At 35.7% G+C, this 21309-nt stretch overlaps 1 protein-coding gene across 4 annotated transcripts in view; it reads left to right on the forward strand.

The window, feature by feature from the left end:
- Positions 1 to 21309, forward strand: part of LOC114243178 (uncharacterized) — a 276284-nt gene that overhangs the window by 197475 nt on the left and 57500 nt on the right. For all 4 annotated transcript variants that reach the window (XM_089730435.1, XM_089730429.1, XM_089730433.1 and 1 more), the window contains exon 4: positions 9640 to 9674. In XM_089730435.1, coding sequence (XP_089586561.1) covers positions 9640 to 9674 — 35 coding nt within the window. The remainder of the gene's footprint in view (positions 1 to 9639; positions 9675 to 21309) is intronic.

Here is a 21309-nt window from a genome sequence, read left to right on the forward strand (position 1 = left end):
AGGTGGGCTGTGAGCTCGTTCACTCATCTAAGCAATAAAAAAAAAAATACATCGGCAATAGAAGAGGTACCATGTCATTACCACAAATTATGTAAATTACAAAACATAGAATCAAGAAGTATTGCAAAGTCTCTGAAATTGAACAATCCATGTCATACCTCTCAATTCTACGTTCCATAGATAGGCAGCCGTCATAAAGCCACAAGAAAATATGCAAATTACAATAAGGCAGTAGGTAAACGGTTGTAAGCCGTGTAATTATTCACATCGGATTTGCAAATCGCGCCCGGAGCGTTACGTTTCCGCATTCGCGTATTAAACTGACCCTTAGCGCGTATTTAAATCAAAACACATGTGCTGAGTGCCGGTCGGCTTAGCCGGACGCTGATTTTGAGATGAGGGCTCCCCTTTTTGCGGGCCCCTGCGTCGATTCCTTGGCGGGCGATGATCGATACCCCGCCCCCGCCGGCGGCCGCGACCCACCCTCCCTCACTCTTAATTAGTACTCGGAATCTGCTGCGGACGCACACACACTCGCAGCACACACCGGGTATAATGTTAATCAACTTTCATTATGCACTAAGGAATTATATGGGTACGCCTGAGGAGTGATTATCCGAGTTAAGGCCGCGTCCCCGACCAAGAAATCATACTTTATTATGATCATTCCGCATTCCGCGCGGCTTTACTGTGGCACCTCGCGGGGACGAGGCTTCCATTAGAATTTACTGCTCATATATCACAGCAGAGTCGTGTTACACTATTGTCCTCAAAATACATACGGCATAATTAGCTTTGAAACTGGCTAAATTATTATCCACAATTCATTTTAGTCGAGTACTGCATAATATTAAACCTGCGAAATTCAATATAAAACGTTTCACTGGTTAATTCTTCTCTAAAGCAAGTCTGTTACAACCTACACAAAGTTGAAATCAAACTATTAACAACAACTCAACAGAACACAATTACGACCCGACACCCATTCTTAAATTAAGCTAACAATTAAATTGTACTAAAGTAACACGATGTATAATAAAGTTTTGTTAGCCGACTGCAATTTGAACGTCCCGGAATTGAGGTTAAAGGCAGCTGAGATTACTCCTCGCTAGTGGACTCATAATATCCGCCGAGTAAGCGTTTACATTCAGATTAATTTTACTCATATACCCTACATATGTATGTATACAGTTTTAATGGAAATTATGTCCCTTTTGAAGGAACTCCCTGTGTACTCCTATTCAATATGAGCTTGGCTTGTGACGTCATTTTCAAATGTAAACCTCTCCAACTATTTATAGTAGCGTTACTTAAGTTTGAAATCTAAACAAAAAGGGCAAAGACAAAACAGTTAAGGATCATTTTCTCCTCTGTTTGGCAAGCTATTTTATTTTTACTAGCGACCCGCCCTCGCTTCGCTTCGGAAACATTAAAACACACATGAAACCTAAAAATAAAATAAAAAAAAGTAGCCTATGTTCATCAGGGACAATGTCGGCTTCTAATGGAAAAAGAATTTTTCAAATTGGTCCAATAGTTTCGGAGCCTATTCGAAACAAACAAACAAACAAATCTTTCCTTTTTATAATATTAGTATAGATTTAGTGACAAGCGTTAGTGTTACAAGTTGCGATATTTTAGTACTGTGGTTTTATGCGATTGAAAACCTTAACAACAAAATGGTTTATTTATTTTCTGGACATGCCAATTACCATGAACGATCTTAGAGCTGTGATTCACGTTGCGTTGTTTAGTAACCACTTAGCACCAGGCAGGCTGTCAATTCGTCTACCCACCGTTGCAAAAAGGAAAAGGATAATTATGTTAAGGCTCTAATAACTTATGTGTGTACAAACAAACAAAAAACATAACGATACAAATAGTGTGTTATAAAAAATAAATACCCATTGTAGTCACTAATTCAACAAAAAAAAACAATTTATCCGAAAAGGAAAAAAAAAACAGATAGAGCGCCATTATTAAATCTGAATTACGTAACAACTAATATCATAATATTGTAACTGAAGCATCGACCCTTGCCTTCATATTTTGCGAACACAAACAAATATAAACGTACGATCGTCTTTGTAGCGTGCAAGGGATACCGCATGTTACGACGCACTAATCTTCAGTTTCAATAGTGCTTTAATCGAGCACTTAAGTAGGCTGCCCGAAGGCCTAGCCTTATTCGGTAATGCCCCTTTAATCTACGGTTATGAAGATAATACTCTAATAAATCTTTCACTTGGGAGGGCCTTTAATTAACGCGCGTAATAAAATTTAATTGATCAAAGCGTATAGTTTGTAGACTATAATTTATGGGCCCTCGCTTACCTTTGTGAGTATTATTGGCTGTGACCGAACTAGATCGTGAAACACGTGGAGGTACTCGATAGCCAGGCACGTTCTCTGAGCATATACAACGCGTTATTGAAAACATAAAGTATGTTCTTGGTAAAAATTACAAATTTATGTTATCCTGATAAATGAACAGCAAGATGCATGGGCTTGGAATAATAGCGGCTCGAAATACAAAATATCTTCTTCTATATATTAATACGTGAAGCAAAAACTTTGTACCCCTTTTTACGAAAATTGCGCCGACGGAGGAGTATAAAATTTCGCACACTTATAGAGAATATAGAGAAGCAGTGCACAATGCTAATATTTTTTAAAAATAATGCATAAAAGATACATTAAATCAATAAAGAAAACATTACACACAACACTACCATGTATTTGACACAAGACATATACACACACACATATACTCTGCGTTTATTGTCAAACTTTTGATATTGTTGAAAGTCTGTGGTAAAATTAAGAATAGATTAATATTGTTTGTCTTTAATGCTATTTATCTATAGGCGAATAGGCATTTGGCGAAATCTGTGATTATATTAAAGAAGTCTAAGAGTGTTTGACAATATAACCATAATAATGTTTATAAATAAAATTTCAATTAATTATAGTTGAATTTCCACTACTGCGGGACCACTAGTATAATTTAAAAGGATAATTATATCGTCTTTCGCATTAAAAGTATACGATTTCCAAAAATATTCGAAATTGAGTTAAAGTGCGGAATCATTTGTTGGTATCACCAGTATTTTTCTTATAAATACTGTCAAAAGAACGTAGTTTAGTTTTAGTCTTTTTTTTTACCTCTGTTTTGACTATTAACAAAATTAATACATAATTTTATCTTACTTTAAAAGACAGATAATGCAACTGGTAAAAAATAAAAAATAAATGTTGCAAAGATGATTAATATTAAAAATATCACATATTAAACCTTTAAAACACTCTCCTGTAAAATTAGTAAGTTTTGAGATTATACAATTTTAATGCGAGAAGACGAATTATGTCCACTATTTCAATGAGATCCCATAAAATATACAATAACTACCACTTCTGAATTTTGAAAAATTCTTTCAAGGATCTTTTGCGCAAAAAGACGTATTTTAAAATAAATTAATATTTTCTAAATGACACTGCACATGAGTCGCTGACTTTTGGTCCTTTTAGTAGCGGTTTCTATTTATTTATTTTTTTACCACACAATACTTTACAGTCGACAACATGACCTGCTTAATAGCAAGTAGTCACCGCTACTCATGGACATCAACAATGTCAGATAGCCAAAAGCAGTTTGCCTACAAATAAGATCTCCTCAGAGTTGGTTCGATGAAGGACATGTCGCAGCGGTTTGATGATATTATTTCCTCACCGTTCACCGCTATTGTTGTTTAGTTATAAACAATTACGATTGCTTTAAATATATTGTACTTCTAGATTAATTATAAAACATGACCATGTTTTTTCTTGGCGGTAGAATTTACTTTAAGTTGCAGTTGTAATAAATGTAATTATCAAGTTTTTTTTTCTAGCTCTATTCTACTTTATAATTTGTACATATACATTATGATTAATTCAGTAAATTATGTACATAGTAAAGAAATCTATACGAACCCGAACCTTAATTGAAGTGTCAACGTCATTTAACACAACAAATAACCTGCTAATTATGTTAAGAAATCTGTTTTCGTTGCCGAATCAATCACAGAACGGGTCAAAGTTCAAATTACTTGCGCTTATGATGAATGAATATACTTGTTCCGTTTTCTTCGCACACAATTTATTTATTCTGTTAAGATTGTTTCAAAATGACCAACTTCTCTTGAACTTTATGCCTCTCAACGTCTCGAGGCTTTCACAGGATATTACAGAGGCCTCGCTAAGATGGTAAGTAGCTCACACGTGTACTCAGAGGCCCTTGTACTAATTTAATAGATGAGGTGTTCACATTAATTACAAAGAACGTCGGGACCAGTGAGTTCGCCGCGGGTAGCCTGCTAACAAATTTATAACATTATTAACTCCTTCCGACAAGTCATTCTTTTTCATGCCAATGCACTAAGAACAAAATAACATGTGAGATTAGGGACATTGGAAATAATCTAATTAGAATTTATGCAATATTTTTTTTTTTTTTTTTTTTTTATTGCTTAGATGGGTGGACGAGCTCACAGCCCACCTGGTGTTAAGTGGTTACTGGAGCCCATAGACATCCACAACGTAAATGCGCCACCCACCTTGAGATACAAGTTCTAAGGTCTCAAGTATAGTTACAACGGCTGCCCCACCCTTCAAACCGAAACGCATTACTGCTTCACGGCAGAAATAGGCAGGGCGGTGGTACCCACCCGCGCGGACTCACAAGAGGTCCTACCACCAGTAATTACGCAAATTATAATTTTGCGGGTTTCATTTTTATTACACGATGTTATTCCTTCACCGTGGAAGTCAATCGTCAACATTTGTTGAGTACGTATTTCATTAGAAAAATTGGTACCCGCCTGCGGGATTCGAACACCGGTGCATCGCTTCAACACGAATACACCGGACGTCTCATCCGTTAGGCCACGACGACTACACGGTATATAATACGGTTTTTCGTAGACAGTGCTACGTTGTGACTACGTCACGTAGCACTGTCGCTACATTTTTCTACGTGGTTAAAGCGAGATTCGACTAAGCCTTAAAATCATTAATTAAACCTAATCATCATAATATTAGGCATTCCTTAAATTATATTACTTCAACGTTGCCTTAACCTGCCTTTTGTTGCTCCTACAGCCTCTACTAGTTCCAAAAGTTAGGTTTAATGAGGAATTAGGAAATTTGGTAGGTAAATGCGACTGTGAACGAATATGAAATCCGAATGAATGTGAATATGTTTATGAATCCGCATACTAATCGAACTAAAATCCTACCACCCTTTGAACAATTGCTTCGAATATCAAATGGAATATTTTTTTAAAGGACTAGTAAAGGAGCAATACAAACCAACCTGTCCTCGCCAAGTGATGGCACATGTGATTGATTGTTAATGAAGTAGCGAGGGCGATAGTTATTAATGACCCGTGGCTCCGCCCGGTCTACCGCACTTCTTTATTTACCCACTAACGCCTATTAACCGGCCACGTCCGATACACCGACGTATTCGATATATCATTCCGCGAGGAACGGATCAATCAATTTGCTAAATTATAACCTGACGGAAAAATATTACGACCCTTCGTTGATACGGTTTTTGTGTTTAACTTCGTTATTTTCTTCGTAAGCTGTAAGTTGCTATGTTATTGTTTTCTTTTTGTCTGCATATCGATGATATCGCGGCTAATTTTCCATTTTGTTTAGATTGTAAATTGATTAGATTGTATTCTTCTACCCACTCATTTAAAGCTTTCCTTCGTTAATAACGGTTAGCTGGTAGAAAACTCAATTGTTGAGTTAAGCTCGCCATTTTTATATCTTATCACAATTACTGTAATATTAACTGTGTGTACAATAAAGAATAAAGAACGATTAGTTAAGAGATAATCAGAAAGAGCGCATGAAAAAATAGGCAAAATTACAGGTTACTCTTAAAATTACGTGGGCTATAAGATCGTTTCGTTAATGTTTATTTAAACGTTCGATTTTGTTAAAATTTAACAAATCATGTTCTATTACGACGAAAATATGTATATTCTTAAACCAAGCTTACGGTAATTTTAAGTGAAAATATATAATCAAAGATTGAACAGTCGTGATTCTGAGTCACCCCCAAAAACCACGAAGGGTTTTGTTTTATTTCAATTAAGTCGCAATCACAAAGAGTTTTGAAACCGCAGCAGTCACTCTATCGTCGACGATTTAAACAGATGTCGTGTTAAGGAGGTCCTCTGAACATTCGTTCGGAATTTAAATTGCAAATTCGCGCGGTGCCAGGTGCAGCCTCACGATTGAACACCGACCTCCCTCTCTACTTCAAATAGCAAATACGACCGTCTCGCTCGCGCACAACTCACGAAATAAACGAATAATGAACGTCAACAAATAAAAGTCGAGCGTTACTAATTACTGAAACTGCTCAAACGAAGAGAGGCAATTTCTGCACTCCGTCCCCGAGAGGAAATCTCGAAGCTAATGGCGTTAATTTAAAAAAAAGGTCGATGACTGTGATTTTTCTTTCTGGTACTTTTCAACTAATGATTAATTATCAGTGATGCGTTGTAAAATTGTAGATTCAATACGTGCCGGTCAAAGTAGCAGTTACAACATAGAGTGCGCCCCAAACAAACAGTTCATTGCGATTCATTGAAAGAGGCGAGTAGACCCAGGTACCGCGATCTAAATTAAAGTTTCTCTCATCTGTGATGTGTACAATGTAACTACTACTTTGGCAGGCCGATCACGCAGCGGGTCCGTCCTAATGAATCAAGAAGTACGAACTTCAAATACGACCCCATCCCGCTACATAGATTGCAGAGATTAATTCAACCGTATACATAAATAGTTTACGTTTGGTGCTAATTTTATTTTCAATTTAAGTAAGATATGGAAATGTGTCGAAATCTCTCGAAGAATCGCTTTCGTTCGGCTTAATTCAAATAGGTTTAACTTCTCGGTAATGTTGGCTGTGTCCCCGCCGTGACGTCGGGGTTTCCTCCGTAACCGAGTAATTAGCTTTCCAATTTTAAAGAGCGCCTCTACGCTTAGTGGCTCCCATCAATCCACTCCCCTGCTCGCCACCGAATCGATAATAATTAATTATTTTTGACATAATCACAACCGAAATCCATTCTCTTTTTGCTAATTCACGTCGCCATAATAAAACGCGGCAACGCTTTTTAGGATCAGCCAGCTGAAATTGATAAAAAATAAATAAGAGCAAAACTTTTAGCTAAGTCAAACAAAATCTGGCATTTGCCTGCTGACATGATTAATAATCGTGACCGAATTATTAAACTAAGTTTTTACTTTTATGTCGTAGCGTTGTCAGATTTAAATGATTTTTTTCAATTATTTGTAGAAACGTTCCATTTTCAAACCAATACGATTTGAAAATGGAACGATTTAGGAAATACATCGGTTACAAATACACGTTACACCTGACTGAATGAGCATTGTTGGCAGGACATCCGAAGCCCGGATTCAAGTGAACTGACAAGGGATCATTATCTGCGAACGGTCGGGACACTGTGTCAATATGGACACGCGATACAATAGACGAGATGTGGGCACACTACCGCCAATATACGACAGAACCTTCGATTTTATCCCTTAACTTATTTTAAACCAAAATGACATTGTAAGCATTTATCGTATGCGATTTTCGTGTGTACGAGTATTATTCTCGTTTTCAACTAGTAAAAATTCACAAAAATATATAATGTCTTCACATTTAAATCCAGGCCTATTAATTTATCGAATTTAAATGAAAACTTAATATAGAACACCCTTGGCTCAGGAGGTGCGATGACTTGCAAAGGTTGACCGGTAAGAAACGGATGAGAGCTGAATAATGGGTTCAGTGGAGTGGTCAACAACTATGGGCTGATGATGATGACGAAATAAAAACAGGAAAATAGCCTTTTTCTGCATCACTATTTTTTTTTATTGCTTAGATGGGTGGACGAGCTCACAACCCACCTGGTTTTAAGTGGTTACTGGAGCCCATAGACATCTACAAAGTAAGTGCGCCACCCACCTTGAAATAGAAGTTCTAAGGTCTCAAGTACAGTTTCAACGGCTGCCCCACCCTTCAAACTGAAACTCATTACTGCTTCACGGCAGAAATAGACTGGGTGGTGGTACCTACCCGGGCGGACTCACAAGAGGTCCTACCACCAGTAACTACGCGAATTTTATATAATATTTGCCGATACGAGACAGGAATGTTTCTTTATGAAACTTATTTAACTCTAGGATAACACTTTTTGCCGGCGATTTCTAATGAAAGCAACTGAACTCTACTTAAATCAGCAAACTTCTTTTAAATAGTTACTCAAAATTATCCCATTGAAATGTAAATCTATCGTTTTCTTATGCAATACGCCGATAACTTCACGGGATACATTAAAATACATAGTGAAAACATAAGGTGAGCCCCAGGCGGGGTTCGCCGTGATTAAAGCCAGCGAGGCATGCATAACGAGACCAGTGTGTTTGTACGCCGGCGAATATTTTCCAAGTTGGCCTGGGCAGCGGTTGAGCCGAGTACACCTGCTCTTGTTTATCGCTCGCTAAGACTCCGTACTCCTGCGCTAACGTATTGCTTGTTTAGGACCCCAACAAACAACCGCACATACAATACCCCAATAACTCAATAATAAAATCAATTCAATAATATTCTTATTAAAATATTACTTTATTATTATAATTGTCCATTAAATATAAATATAAATATTTACTAACAATCACGCCACGTTAACTGGTCCCGTGATAAGTTCGTAAAGAACTTGTGTTACAGGTACCAGATAGCGGATATAAATGTAATATTTTTATTATACACATACATAAATTTTATATACAACCATAACCCTGGAAAAGACATTTATATTTATCATATAAATATCTTCCCTTGGCGGGATTCGAACCCGCGACCACCTTGTGTAGTGACCATGTCACTTACCACTACACCAGACGGCCGTTACTGGTGATAGGACCTCTTGTCAGTCCGCACGGGTAGGTATCACCACCCTGCCTATTTCTGCCGTGAAGCAGTAATGCGTTTCGGTTTGAAGGGTGAGGTAGCCGTTGTAACTAACTATACTGAGACCTTAGAAGTTATATCTCAAGGTGGGTGGCACATTTACGTTGTAGATGTCTATGGGCTCCAGTAACCACTTAACACCAGGTGGGCTGTGAGCTCGTTCACCGACATAAGCAATAAAAAAAATTTAAAAAAATTAAATCGAAGGCTCTTTCGGTTACATAAAAATTCCAAAATGAACATTTAATTCATAACCGGTTCCTAAAACTCGTAGCTACCGGATGAGACTTTCGTTCGAAATTAAATAATATTTTGAAGGGATAAGTATCATGATTGGGCGGACACATGCTAATGCAAGAAGTTTTTAATTAAAACCGTCCGCCGTTAAGAGTCTGCGTAATGGCTGATCCTCAAGAGGGATCCGATATTGGGTAGGTGCGTGTATAAGTAAAGCCAAAATACAAACATATTTAGGTCCGGTGCGCTGTAGTGTGCGCTGTGGCTAATCGCCGCTGCGGATATGGAAATACCGGTACCCCTTTCCTGCTGATACTCATAAATTAAGTTATTATTAAACGAAGATGTTTTTGTTACAGATGCGAGGGACTACAACGATGACGACTCAATCAAGGTAAGCACGTCAAACTGTTTAAATCGCTTTTTTCTTTGTCAAATTCAAAACTATTTACTTTTCATTGGACATACTCATTAAAATTCAAAGTCCACCGTCGATTCCAAGAAGAGCCACAGTACTGAGGAAAATTTTCAAAACATACTGAGTCTGCATTTTTTTTGGTTAATTTTTTTTTTTTGCTTATAATGTTGAAGGAGCTCACAGATCATCTGATGTTGGACGACTCAATGTAGTCTAGAATCAATTATGTGGTGGGATATCACCACCTGTCTCTTTCTCAACGTGAAACAGTAATGCATTCGGCTTGAAGTGTGGGGCATTTACGTTATAGATGTCTATAGGCACCGGTAACCATTTAACACCAGGTGAGCCGTGAGCTCGGCCATCCAACTAAGCAAAAAAAACATTGACAAGCTCCAACGAATCTTCACTTACAATATTAGTGTCACTTATCTAATCCCTTCAGATAAGAAATTTTAAATATTTTATTTCTTTGAATATTTAAGACAAATTATTAACAGTTAGCCATTTATAAATATTATATTATTAGCTTGACTTGTGTTTACCTATGTAACGGAATAGTTCAACAAAGTATTCTCCAAATATGAATCGATACAATTATTTTATTACGTCAGGGTATCGAATCCTGACAAGGATCATAAGGAAAAAAAAAGTTCAGCTTGTTATTCAAGCGTGTTTTTGCACTTGTTAAATACATTTTTTAACCAAAAAGCACCGTTCTAAACTGCTTCGGTCCCCCGTAATCGCAATTCAAACTTTTGCGACGTGTTTATGGCCGTCGTGACCGCCAAAGCGGTCGAGGAAAAGTGCAAGCTTGTTTACTCATATATCAGCAGCCCTGAGGTTCTTTCCGATAAGGCAGCTCCCCCGCTGCCAATAAAGTGATTAAGTCACAAATCGTGGCGGAATGGCGCCTCTTTACTCAGAGATCTCGTGATATGGCAGGACTGCTGTTATTCGCGGTGCAATTTTCTTTTCTCCTTTAGCTAGCAAAAAATTTAATTTATCACTAATTTATTCATAATACATTTTATTTTTAACCATTCTTTCTTCTTTATGTTTTGTTCATACATAATCTGATTTAAGGTTTGGATAATTCGATTACTATAATTTCAATGATAGGATTATAAGCATCCTAAATATAGATAGTCTAAAATATAAATTGAGTGCTATATTGGATAATTCGATTACTACAATTTAATGATATGATTATAAGCATCCTAAATACCCATATAGATAGTCTAAAATATAAATTGAGTGCTATATGGGCTATCATCACTGGTTCTGTTTGTAAGAGCAATTGTACATTTCATACAAATATCCTCGTAAACTACACTATTTAACATATACCATAGACTACAATCGAAATTTGTTAAGTTTCAAAATACAGATCACAAAAAAGAATCCTGTCGAACCCTCAATATCCCTGACGGGCCGCTCCACCTCAAGGCTCTATTACAAATAAATTGTTAGACGAAATCGTTCCGCGTGTTATAAGTTTCATACGTGCTGAGAAATGACATACGGTATTATTTATTACGGAGCTTTTTTCGTCCACGAAAAATACAAAGAAGACATTGTGACGTAATTGAGCCACGTTTTATTGGGGGCACGCTACTACTCCAAAGGTAATTTGGTCGAATAAAACTATTTATTATCTTTTGTATTAATACACGGGAAATAAAAATCTAAAGCACAAAAATTATAATACTACGTAATGACTAACGTAATTATACCTCAGTGAGTCAATTCTAAAATCGTATTTTAATTAATTCTAACCTAGTATAATCAATTAATGTTCATGTCAATGAATTTCTCGTTATATGAAAAAGACTAGATGAAATTTGTTTAACTATTTTTCAAACAAATTAATGTTTTACCTTTTAAATACTATTGATGAATGAATTCACGGTCCGTCTAGTGTTAGACGATTAATAGAGCCTTTAGACATCACCTTGAGCAATGAGGTCGATACTCCAATTGCTTTGTATAACCTGCCCTCTAATACTTACTTGTATCTTTGAAGTCCACACATTTGGCTGCACAACAAAACGTCAAAATCTTCTAATTAACATAAACAAAAATAACCATCAAACAAAATCTGGTAAATACGAAGACATCACGCTTTACCGTCGCATTAGCATGAGGCGCCATTAGCTCTACAAATGACACTAAAATGAAATCTATTCATTTCCTTTGAGCGAAGTCAATCGACGATGTATATTGTTCAATTTCACGCGATCCAAGCATTACCGCCGGTGAATATTCCCACGCATTTGTAACGGAGACCGTACGTGTGATTAGCATTAGCATACGATTTCATGTGATTTGTCAAACGTTAATTCAATAAACTGTGCTCATTTAAAATGGCAGTTATAAAGTACTGCCTTATGGTTTCCCGAATCACGGACATGATTAAAACCCTTATCGAATAATTTACAGTTTTCTTTAAGAAGACATTTACTTTTAATTATCTCTTTTGCCCTTCCAGATTTTCCAATCGAGTACACCTTCTAATATAAGTGAATTTACCACTGATTCTTAATGCAGTTTCATCAATAAAAAGAATCGTTGAGAAAAGCAGAATTTTCTATTTTACAGATCAATAGCCATACTAATAAGAAATAATCTATTTTTTTCTTACTATCTGTCACTAAGAGATCACCAACCGACTCGAACAAAACCATTAGCGTTAATGGTTTCGCCAATTCACGCCCCGTCATTCCGATTCAAGTTTACTGTATGCGGTAATAGAAATTATGAGATGATACACTGAAGAAACCGTGCACTAATCCCGCGTTTTTGTCGTATACGTACGCCTTAGTTTCAATAAGCGGTCGCCCGTTTACCACTCGACAAATTTTAGCGCAGGATGTAATTGCGAACCACAATATAAATGGTGATGATCATGTAGCTCGCTTTCAAACATGTCAGACTGCTAATCTGCGGATTAATTAATTTATTTTTTCCATCTGTTTATGTGGTTAAAGTTTTTTCACTTCTTCATTTTTTAGCAGTAATTTTAAATAATGTCACAGATTATATACATTCTTATGCAGCGGTCTCTAATGAGGTAGTATAATTTGATCACCTTTTGCAATATTATACGAGTATTGACAATAAGTTTTCAACTGTGATCACTAATTTAAAAAAATAACTATAAAACAAATATGTGCCTCTTTTAGGCATGTAGTCACTCACATTAGAAGCACACAAAATCTCAATTGATAAATTTTGCGCTTCCCTAACATGATGTTTTAAAATTGACATTAAATATTTAAATTTGTTACAGAGCATAACAAAGTGTAAGGATTAAGTCAACCTGTACTACAATAATCACTTTGATCACTATCTTAAGCTTGTATGATATTCTTGAGTATGACGTCACGATATATCTATTTACGTAACCCTTCCGCGCTATCATCGGTTTAATCAATGTCGTTGCGTAGATGTTCCGATACCGTGTCGGGCTCGTGCCGGGACCCGTACGGGTTAATTTGTTCCGATGTTTATCGGACCACGGTGTAGTTGATATTTCGTTTGACACGATGCGTATTCGGCGTTCAATTTATGACGATTTCAATTAATTTTTACATGTCAACGAATTTTGGGTTTATTTATGGGAATATATATATTTATATTAATAGGTGAAGCAAAAACTTTGTACCCCTTTTTATGAAAATTGCGCGAACGGAGGAGTCTAAAATTTCCGGCACTTATAGAGAACATAGAGAAGGAGTGCAGAATGCTAATATTTTATCTAAATTATGCATTAATAAAACATTAAATCAATAAAAAATCATTACACACACTACCGTGTATTTAACACGCGCATTATATATATATACTCTTTGTTTATTGTCAAACTTTTGTTATTGGTTAAAGTCTGTGGTCAAATTGAGAATAGGTTAATATTGTTTGTCTTTAATATTATTTGTCTATAGCGTAGTCTTGGCGAAATCTGTGATTATAGAAGTACAATAGTCAAACTTATAATTTCAATTAATTATTGTCGAATTTCGACTACTGCGGGACAACTTATATATTTATAATACATGGTACCTTATATTTTTACATATGTATTAAATAACCTTTTTTAATTTTGATAATAATTACAAATTTCGTGAAAGAAAAATACTACTATGGTCTTATAGTAAACCGTTCAAAGTATACTATTCTCGGATACAATTTAAAAGCAAACTATCAATTATCACATTTCTTTGACGTAAATTATATATTTTGTACTGAATTTTACTAAATTTAGTTTCATGTGGAGCGTGAAATTGATAGGACAAAATAAGTTGGCCACGATCGGCCGAATGGCAATTATCATTTGCGGATTGTAAAGGAACAAAACAAATTGTGGACGATGATGAGGCTTAGAGAGCACTATCTCTTATTGTGCTACGACAAATTCGCTTACAAAAACGATATACACTCATTGCCTTGTGCATTTTTATTGAACATAGAAAACCGAACTAGAAATTAACAGCACATTTGTTGAAAACATTTTTTGAGTCATATACTTTTTTCATGCCATAGAGAATGGTATCTTAAAGATAGGTTCCCGACAAAGCTAAGTAAAATAAAATCTCTGATTATGTTATGAGAAACCGTGAAAACGAAATGAACTTCCCTAAATAGCCCAATTGCCCAATTCAGTCAGTTTATATAAGTAAAACAAATGCAAAATATCTTAAAAAAACCTACCTATTGAAACCTACCCAAGAACATTGTGGCTTCATTCATGGAATTTAGCAACATCGGTCACTCTCTCTATTACGTAAAATCTCTCTTCCCTATTACGTAGAATAAATTTCTACGGATTACTGCTTCACGGCAGAAATATTATAATAAAGTATTTACCTTAAACTTAAGGCAGTGGCCTGATATTGCTCCTTTCACTGTCGGTTGCAGCAGATAGTAACTATACAACTGATAGATCGTATGCTCATCAGTCTTCGACAGTAATCACGATGTGATGGAATATGGTAAAACGAAATACCGTAGTATTTCCAGTAGGCACAAGTATCCGTGCTGGTATTTTATAGCTTTCCGCACAATCGTTTCTAATTAAAGCATACTTCAATACATCATAGGTCATCGTCCTTTACGTATGTTTCTCAGCAATATGCGAGTATTAAAGTTAAAAATCGACATGAAAAATACTTAGATCCAAAAGCGAAATTGGAATCAAACGACCTACAAATTGTCAACGAAATGACACGTCTCTGTGTATTTTTTGACGTTAAAATGTGGTATTATATTGAAATTGCCTTATTATCTAACTATATTCACCCGCGTAACTAACTATCTTGATCAAATAAAAAATTAATATAGTGCAGGGGCGACGGCGCGGACAAATTGATGCTATCGTTCAAATATGTCTCACGGTACTTACTTAAAACAAGCGGTAGAAATCCTTGTAAGTATACTATTATTTAAAATGCTAAGAATATAGATGATTCATCAAATAATTTTAAGTTTGTCAGATTGAAAGTCTTGAAAAATGGCATATTTCTCGCGCATTTTTAATTTTATTAGTAACTAGCTGACCCGGCAGACTTCGTAGTGCCTCAATCGATAAATAAAAGACACATCAAGGGGACACATCTAAGGAAAAACAGAATGGTTTGTTTTTATATAATTCCAAGTATTTTCATATTTTTTCACCTTTTAAACCTTCTCTGGACTTCCACGAATAATTCAAGACCAAAATTAGCCAAATCGGTCCAGCCATTCTCGAGGTTTAGCGAGACTAACGAACAGCAATTCATTTTTATATATATAGATAGGGCGTTTTGTGAGCCTGCACGGACAGATATCACATTCTTGCCTATTGTTACCGTAAAGTAGTAATACGTTTCGATTTGAACGTTGGGCAGCCATTGTACTGTAAGACTGAGACTTGGAACGCATGTCCCAAGGGGGGAAAGAATGAAAGAAAGAAATCATTTATTCGCTATAGTATAGTGAAAAGGAGTTATTACATAAATTAAAAGCAGCGTTAAAAGTTAAAAGCTTTTACCTAAGTTAAAACTGGTTGGCGGCATTTACGTTGTAGTTTTCTGTAGGCTCCGGTAACCACTTAACACCAGGTTAGCCATGAGCTCGTCCACTCTTCTAAGCATGAAAAAAAAACAATATTTGAAATAAGCCTATTAAACATTTTAACGCACTATTTATATCATAGTATTGGTTGCTCGGAGTGAATATATATTTTTAGATACATCCCTAAATAAAGGTTTCAGTTAACAAATAAAATCCATAAAATGAAGCTTTATGAAGCTTCTCCGTTGAACATCAAATTTATAAAGTAAGTTGGTTTGGTCAAAGATGAATACACTAACTTACGAGTTTTAGATATGACGTGATAAAATGATTAACTGTTGAAACAAGCAACTGAAAGTTTTACATAAATTACAACAAAATCAATAACTGATTTAATTATTCTGTCCTAACAAAATTATTCATCGCGCAGATTTTATAAAACTCGACGTCACGCTCGAACAGTCAAAAACAATACTTATTCAAATGAAACAAAAAGCAATTAACGACGGAGATATCCCCCGTCCGCGGAGAATACGCCGGAGGAGAGAGATTATTGAAAAAATAATTAATAAATATTTATGGCGGCCACCTGAGGAACGACACGAGATATTCCATTTTTATCCAGTCCACGAGTACGCATCTGCACCGTTACAGGGAAAAGCGGTTTATTACGAATGCAAAATTTTCCATTCATATTCAAAATTTTATATCCCAATGTGGCCGGGAGGAAGCTAATTTATTCCGAGGGAGCAGCTAAGGAGACGGCATCTCGCGTCTTGCCCCGGATTAGTGAAGGGTTGAGCGCTGCGAAATTGACAGGTGCCTGTCAAAAATTACGATTAATTATTGAGGTAGTTGCGATTGTGGTAATAAATGAACGATATAATAAGTCTACGCACTATTCGAGAACGAGTACTTGCTTAATTTGCCGTGAAGCTATTTAATTTCCAAAACAAACCATTTTTAATTTAATTTAAAATCTATTTCATAATAAATAGAATATGAAATAATTACTAAACAAAGGTAGCTCCCGTCATTAATTCAGAATAAAGGCAACTCAACACAAATCCGTGCGTGTTACATCACTAATGTCCCTTCGGTGGACGTTCATAATAGACAATAAACATCGGGGCTGGCATCGATCAGTCGGTTTACAACCGCCACAGCATTTAATGACGGTAATCCACCACTAACAGCGGTTTACTGCGATGTTACGACTGTATAAATCCACGCAATACACTGTTACGCTGCTCGAATTAATTATTTAAACACAAAAATGCTTTATACTGCGCTCATAATAACAGTCTCGGATTATATTATGATGCCTGTAACAAACCTAATGGGTGTATTTAAGATGGAGACTCCCTGGATTATATAGTTTAAACAAGAGACTCTAATATATTTATCTATCTTTCTAAATATTAACACATAGTTAGTAGAGGTATCAGTGTTTAATCTTTAAGCAAAACTGACTAAGTAATTATAGAGTTTTTATTTGTCATGTATTAAATGAGCGGAGTCTGTTTCAGGTTTTAGTTTGTACATAACCGCTATTCCACCCTTCAAGCTGGGACACATGACTACTTTGCGGCATAAATTGGCTTATACTAACTAATTGTCTAATACTAGTTAAAAATATTGATATGGAAAGCTAGCATGTCCCTTCGCAGCACAAATAGTAGATTTAGACATACCATTGTAGGCTGATCATATCTATGCTCTACTGCCACTTAAGGAAATTTTCTTATACTAAACCTTTTTTTATTAAGCCAAGAAGGATGTCTTTAATTTTTTTCAATCGTATTAAATGCACTAAAGTTTTGTTTATCTGTTTTGAAATTGTGCTGTGATTAAAAAAACTTTTTAACGCCGTAGTGCTAATCATTTTGGTGCATTTAATAATTTATAATATTCATAATAAAAAGTTTTGCAAAAATAATAGAACTTTCTTTCACTTGATAAGTGAAATATCACCACGAACATCCACAGTTTATGTGAGCATATCGCTATTCATTCCCATACGTTGTATGCAAGCGAGATTCAAGTGAATTTTAGTTCAACGAATGACTCCACTCTATCAGAACAATCACTCTGTCAGGTCAATATTGCCTCTATGAACGTCCGATACAATAGTGATGGAGTTGTTGCATATCGAGATTTTCAGTATCGATACCCAATTGTAATAGATTTGATACTTAAAAAGTTATCCTTTCACATTTCTCCCTGATAAATATTTGTGGGTTAAGTATTCTCAAATGCTTGCGTTAAATCTATAAAAAACCTAAATTGGCTAAAGCTATTCGCGTGCCAAAATCTGTATCAAAATTCTTTACTGAAGTGCTAGCAAGAATTAACAAAGTTTGAACTCAATTTAACGCAAGATGCGCGAACGCATAGATCCATAAACAAACATACACACAAACAATTAATTTTATTTTTACTATCACTAGACATTACTAACAACATTAAAGAATTTTCTTCGGTGTTTGCCATAATATAATAACAATAAAAAAAAAAAATTACGGTAACCTTGATTAATTACTAACATTAACTGACCCGGTGGTGCAGTAGTTAGCTAACTGTCATGAGTTCGATTCCCAATTTGGGTGGACATTCGTATGACGAGCAGACTTCTTTACTCTGTGTGGGGCTAATATCCAAATTTGGCATTTAACAATACATATAAGTTTAAATATGAACCTCTAGTTCTTATAATACGGATAATCCTGCATAAGAGTATGTCGACCGTGTACGAATCAAAAAAATACATCAAAAGAGGATTTTTTGCCAATAGATTTTTTTAATAGGACACTTTCTTTACACTTCTTCATAAGATATATTATTTTTATTAGTGTATTTATTTCAAAATTGTTTATGGTGAAATCTTTTCCAATCCACTTTGACAACTTTAATTCAACTTCGAATAGAAATATATTCACAGACAAAGATAAATTACTCTCGTTAAAACACCATAGGCTAATAAAGTAAATAAAATAAAAAATACAATACAAAAAAAATACATTTTATTCCGTACAAAATAGATATGAATAACATACCTATAATATATTAATAGTAGAACAGGTTTAATTTTGTTCCTCAGATTTCACAATGAATAATGACAAACATCGATTCCATAGTCGGTAGCGATCAATCAGTCATCGATACGAACATACGTCCGCCCTTATCTGCTGCCATGTTATTAATGACACTCGTTTTTCAGTGTTGACCAGCGGGCCTCGGGCGCCAATCTGTCACAATTACCGGCTTATGGGTGTTTTGTTTAACACCCATCCTATTGACTACTGAATGTCATTTTGATAAGTTAATTTTACTTTCGAACGTAATAGATTTTATCGAGTCTTACAGTACAGGGTATTTGGAATTACAGGATTTCGAAATTAGACGGTTTCAGATGCCAAATATTCAATAAAGTTTCTGAACTGAAATTTCATAAGAGCATATTCATGGAAATTAATTACGAAATTATAATTTCATTGAGTCTACGTCACAAATATTTTGTCCGATAAGCCGTTCGACAGCCGCGAGGCGTAAGAAAATGTTAATTAACGAATCCATTGTTTTCCCGCCCGGCGGCTCCAAGATGGTGCCGCTTCCGTTTCCGCCGGGCCTTCTTTATGTACGTTTCCCGCTTATTTTTACGTAGCACTGTAGCGCGCCGGAGTATAATGATTTTAATTTCCTCTAATCAAGAGCCTTCGGCGCGGCTTAAGAATTCTAATCATGCGAGCCGCAGCCGCACCGCTCCCTGTGACAGAAACATCACCACTTATTCTGATTGCGTCGAGTGTGGCGTTGAATAATTAATATGCCTTTATTTTCCGCTATGCCCTGCGACGAAACAATAGAACCATATTATAGATTGATATAAACATTATACCCTATTTTCGAATTAGATTTTTATAGTATAAATCACTCGTTTTTCTGCTACAAAACTTGATGGAGTTTTCCTAAAAATAGCAGTGAGTAGCAAAGTTTAATTATGTAAGGGTGACATAAAACAAGCTCACCCTTTCGTTCAATTCGCACTAACGACCACATTTCGGTCGTCTAAATCACGCAGACGCCATTTGCAATTAATTTTTAACGGTTATATTGCAAATCTACATAACAGCTATTATGAATGTACAAGAAAATATTTGCATATTTTAATGTGGATTTTATATTTACAACTTCTAACACAGTAGGTACATACAGTCACAGATAACTATGCGAAATTTGTATACTAAAGGATTTTTGAAAGTAATTGCTAGTCAACTTTATTTCTGTAATAACACAGTAAGTGCTTCTAGGAAATTATTCAATGGTAATAATTTATAAGTTTTGATTTTATTTTTTACAAAATCTACAATATTTCATTGCTATCTCAAGGTGAACTTATATCTAGAGGTGGGTGGCGCATTTACGTTGTAGATGTCTATGGGCTCCAGACACCACTTACACCAGATGAGCTCTGAGCTCGTCCACCCATCTAAGCAATAAAAAAATATAAAAAAATTATAAAAATCTTTGACATACACTTTATAACCTGATTACCGGCAAATTTAAAATTTATAGAAACACGAAGATACAAATTAATAAATCCATACCTAACCGACATTGAATTACAATCAGCTCTGTTTTGTATGAAATAATTTAAAGCATTACAAGTTGAATTTCTGATTCCACTTGCGCAATCCCGCACAAAAGCAAAATATCCCTTTTAAATCCCTTTCCAAAACACAGAGAAGACGTGCCCAATTTTCTTTCGGTGCGGCCTGCGTTGTAGGCGAATCCGTGATGTTTGGTAGCGCGGTCCACGAGGAGCACCGCACAATTAAAGCAACCCTTCCAGGGTGCGTACTTAGCATTCTAATCACCGACCGAGCAGACGCCTCGCGCCACAATACAACGCTTAACACCGCGAAATTAAGTGAGAAAATAGCCGGATTCAACTCCGCGACGAGTTGAGTTATGTCGCGAGCAAGATTCAAATTTTAATTTCGTTAATTCCCCGTTCCTACATACACGTAGCCCTCGTATTGAAGTACACCAATATAAAATGCGAAAAACGATTAGGGATCAATGAAGCGCGACTTCCCTCTCGGGGCGCAAATAAATACGAGTACACACTTCAAATATGCTTTTCTTAATCGTTCTCATAAAACAAAGATCAGTCGTTCGAGATCCCCCCGTGCGCCGCGGAAAAAAAAACGAAAAAAAAAAACACTCCCGTTGCTCATATCGCGTCTATCAGTCAGGATTTTTACCGCAAATTGTTTCCTAAAGGAGCGAACCCTCGCGAATCGATGTTTGGAATTGCAGCTTCGGAAGTTATTATTGGTATTGCATTAAAAATTCAATTTAGACTCGTTTGGAACACCCTTGTTCTGCATTTCGTTTTTTTTTTACTTGTTTACGATTTTTTTTAACAACTTTGTCATTGTATTTATTAAAAATCAGATATGCTTGCATTGATAAACACGAAAACAAATTATATTATTTCAGAAGAGCTCATATGTATGTAAGTTCATGTTAGATATTAAAAAAATGTTCACCTAAA

The sequence above is a fragment of the Bombyx mandarina genome, chromosome 10 (assembly GCF_030267445.1).
Source record: "Bombyx mandarina strain Sakado chromosome 10, ASM3026744v2".
NCBI classification, from domain to species: Eukaryota; Metazoa; Arthropoda; class Insecta; order Lepidoptera; family Bombycidae; genus Bombyx; species Bombyx mandarina.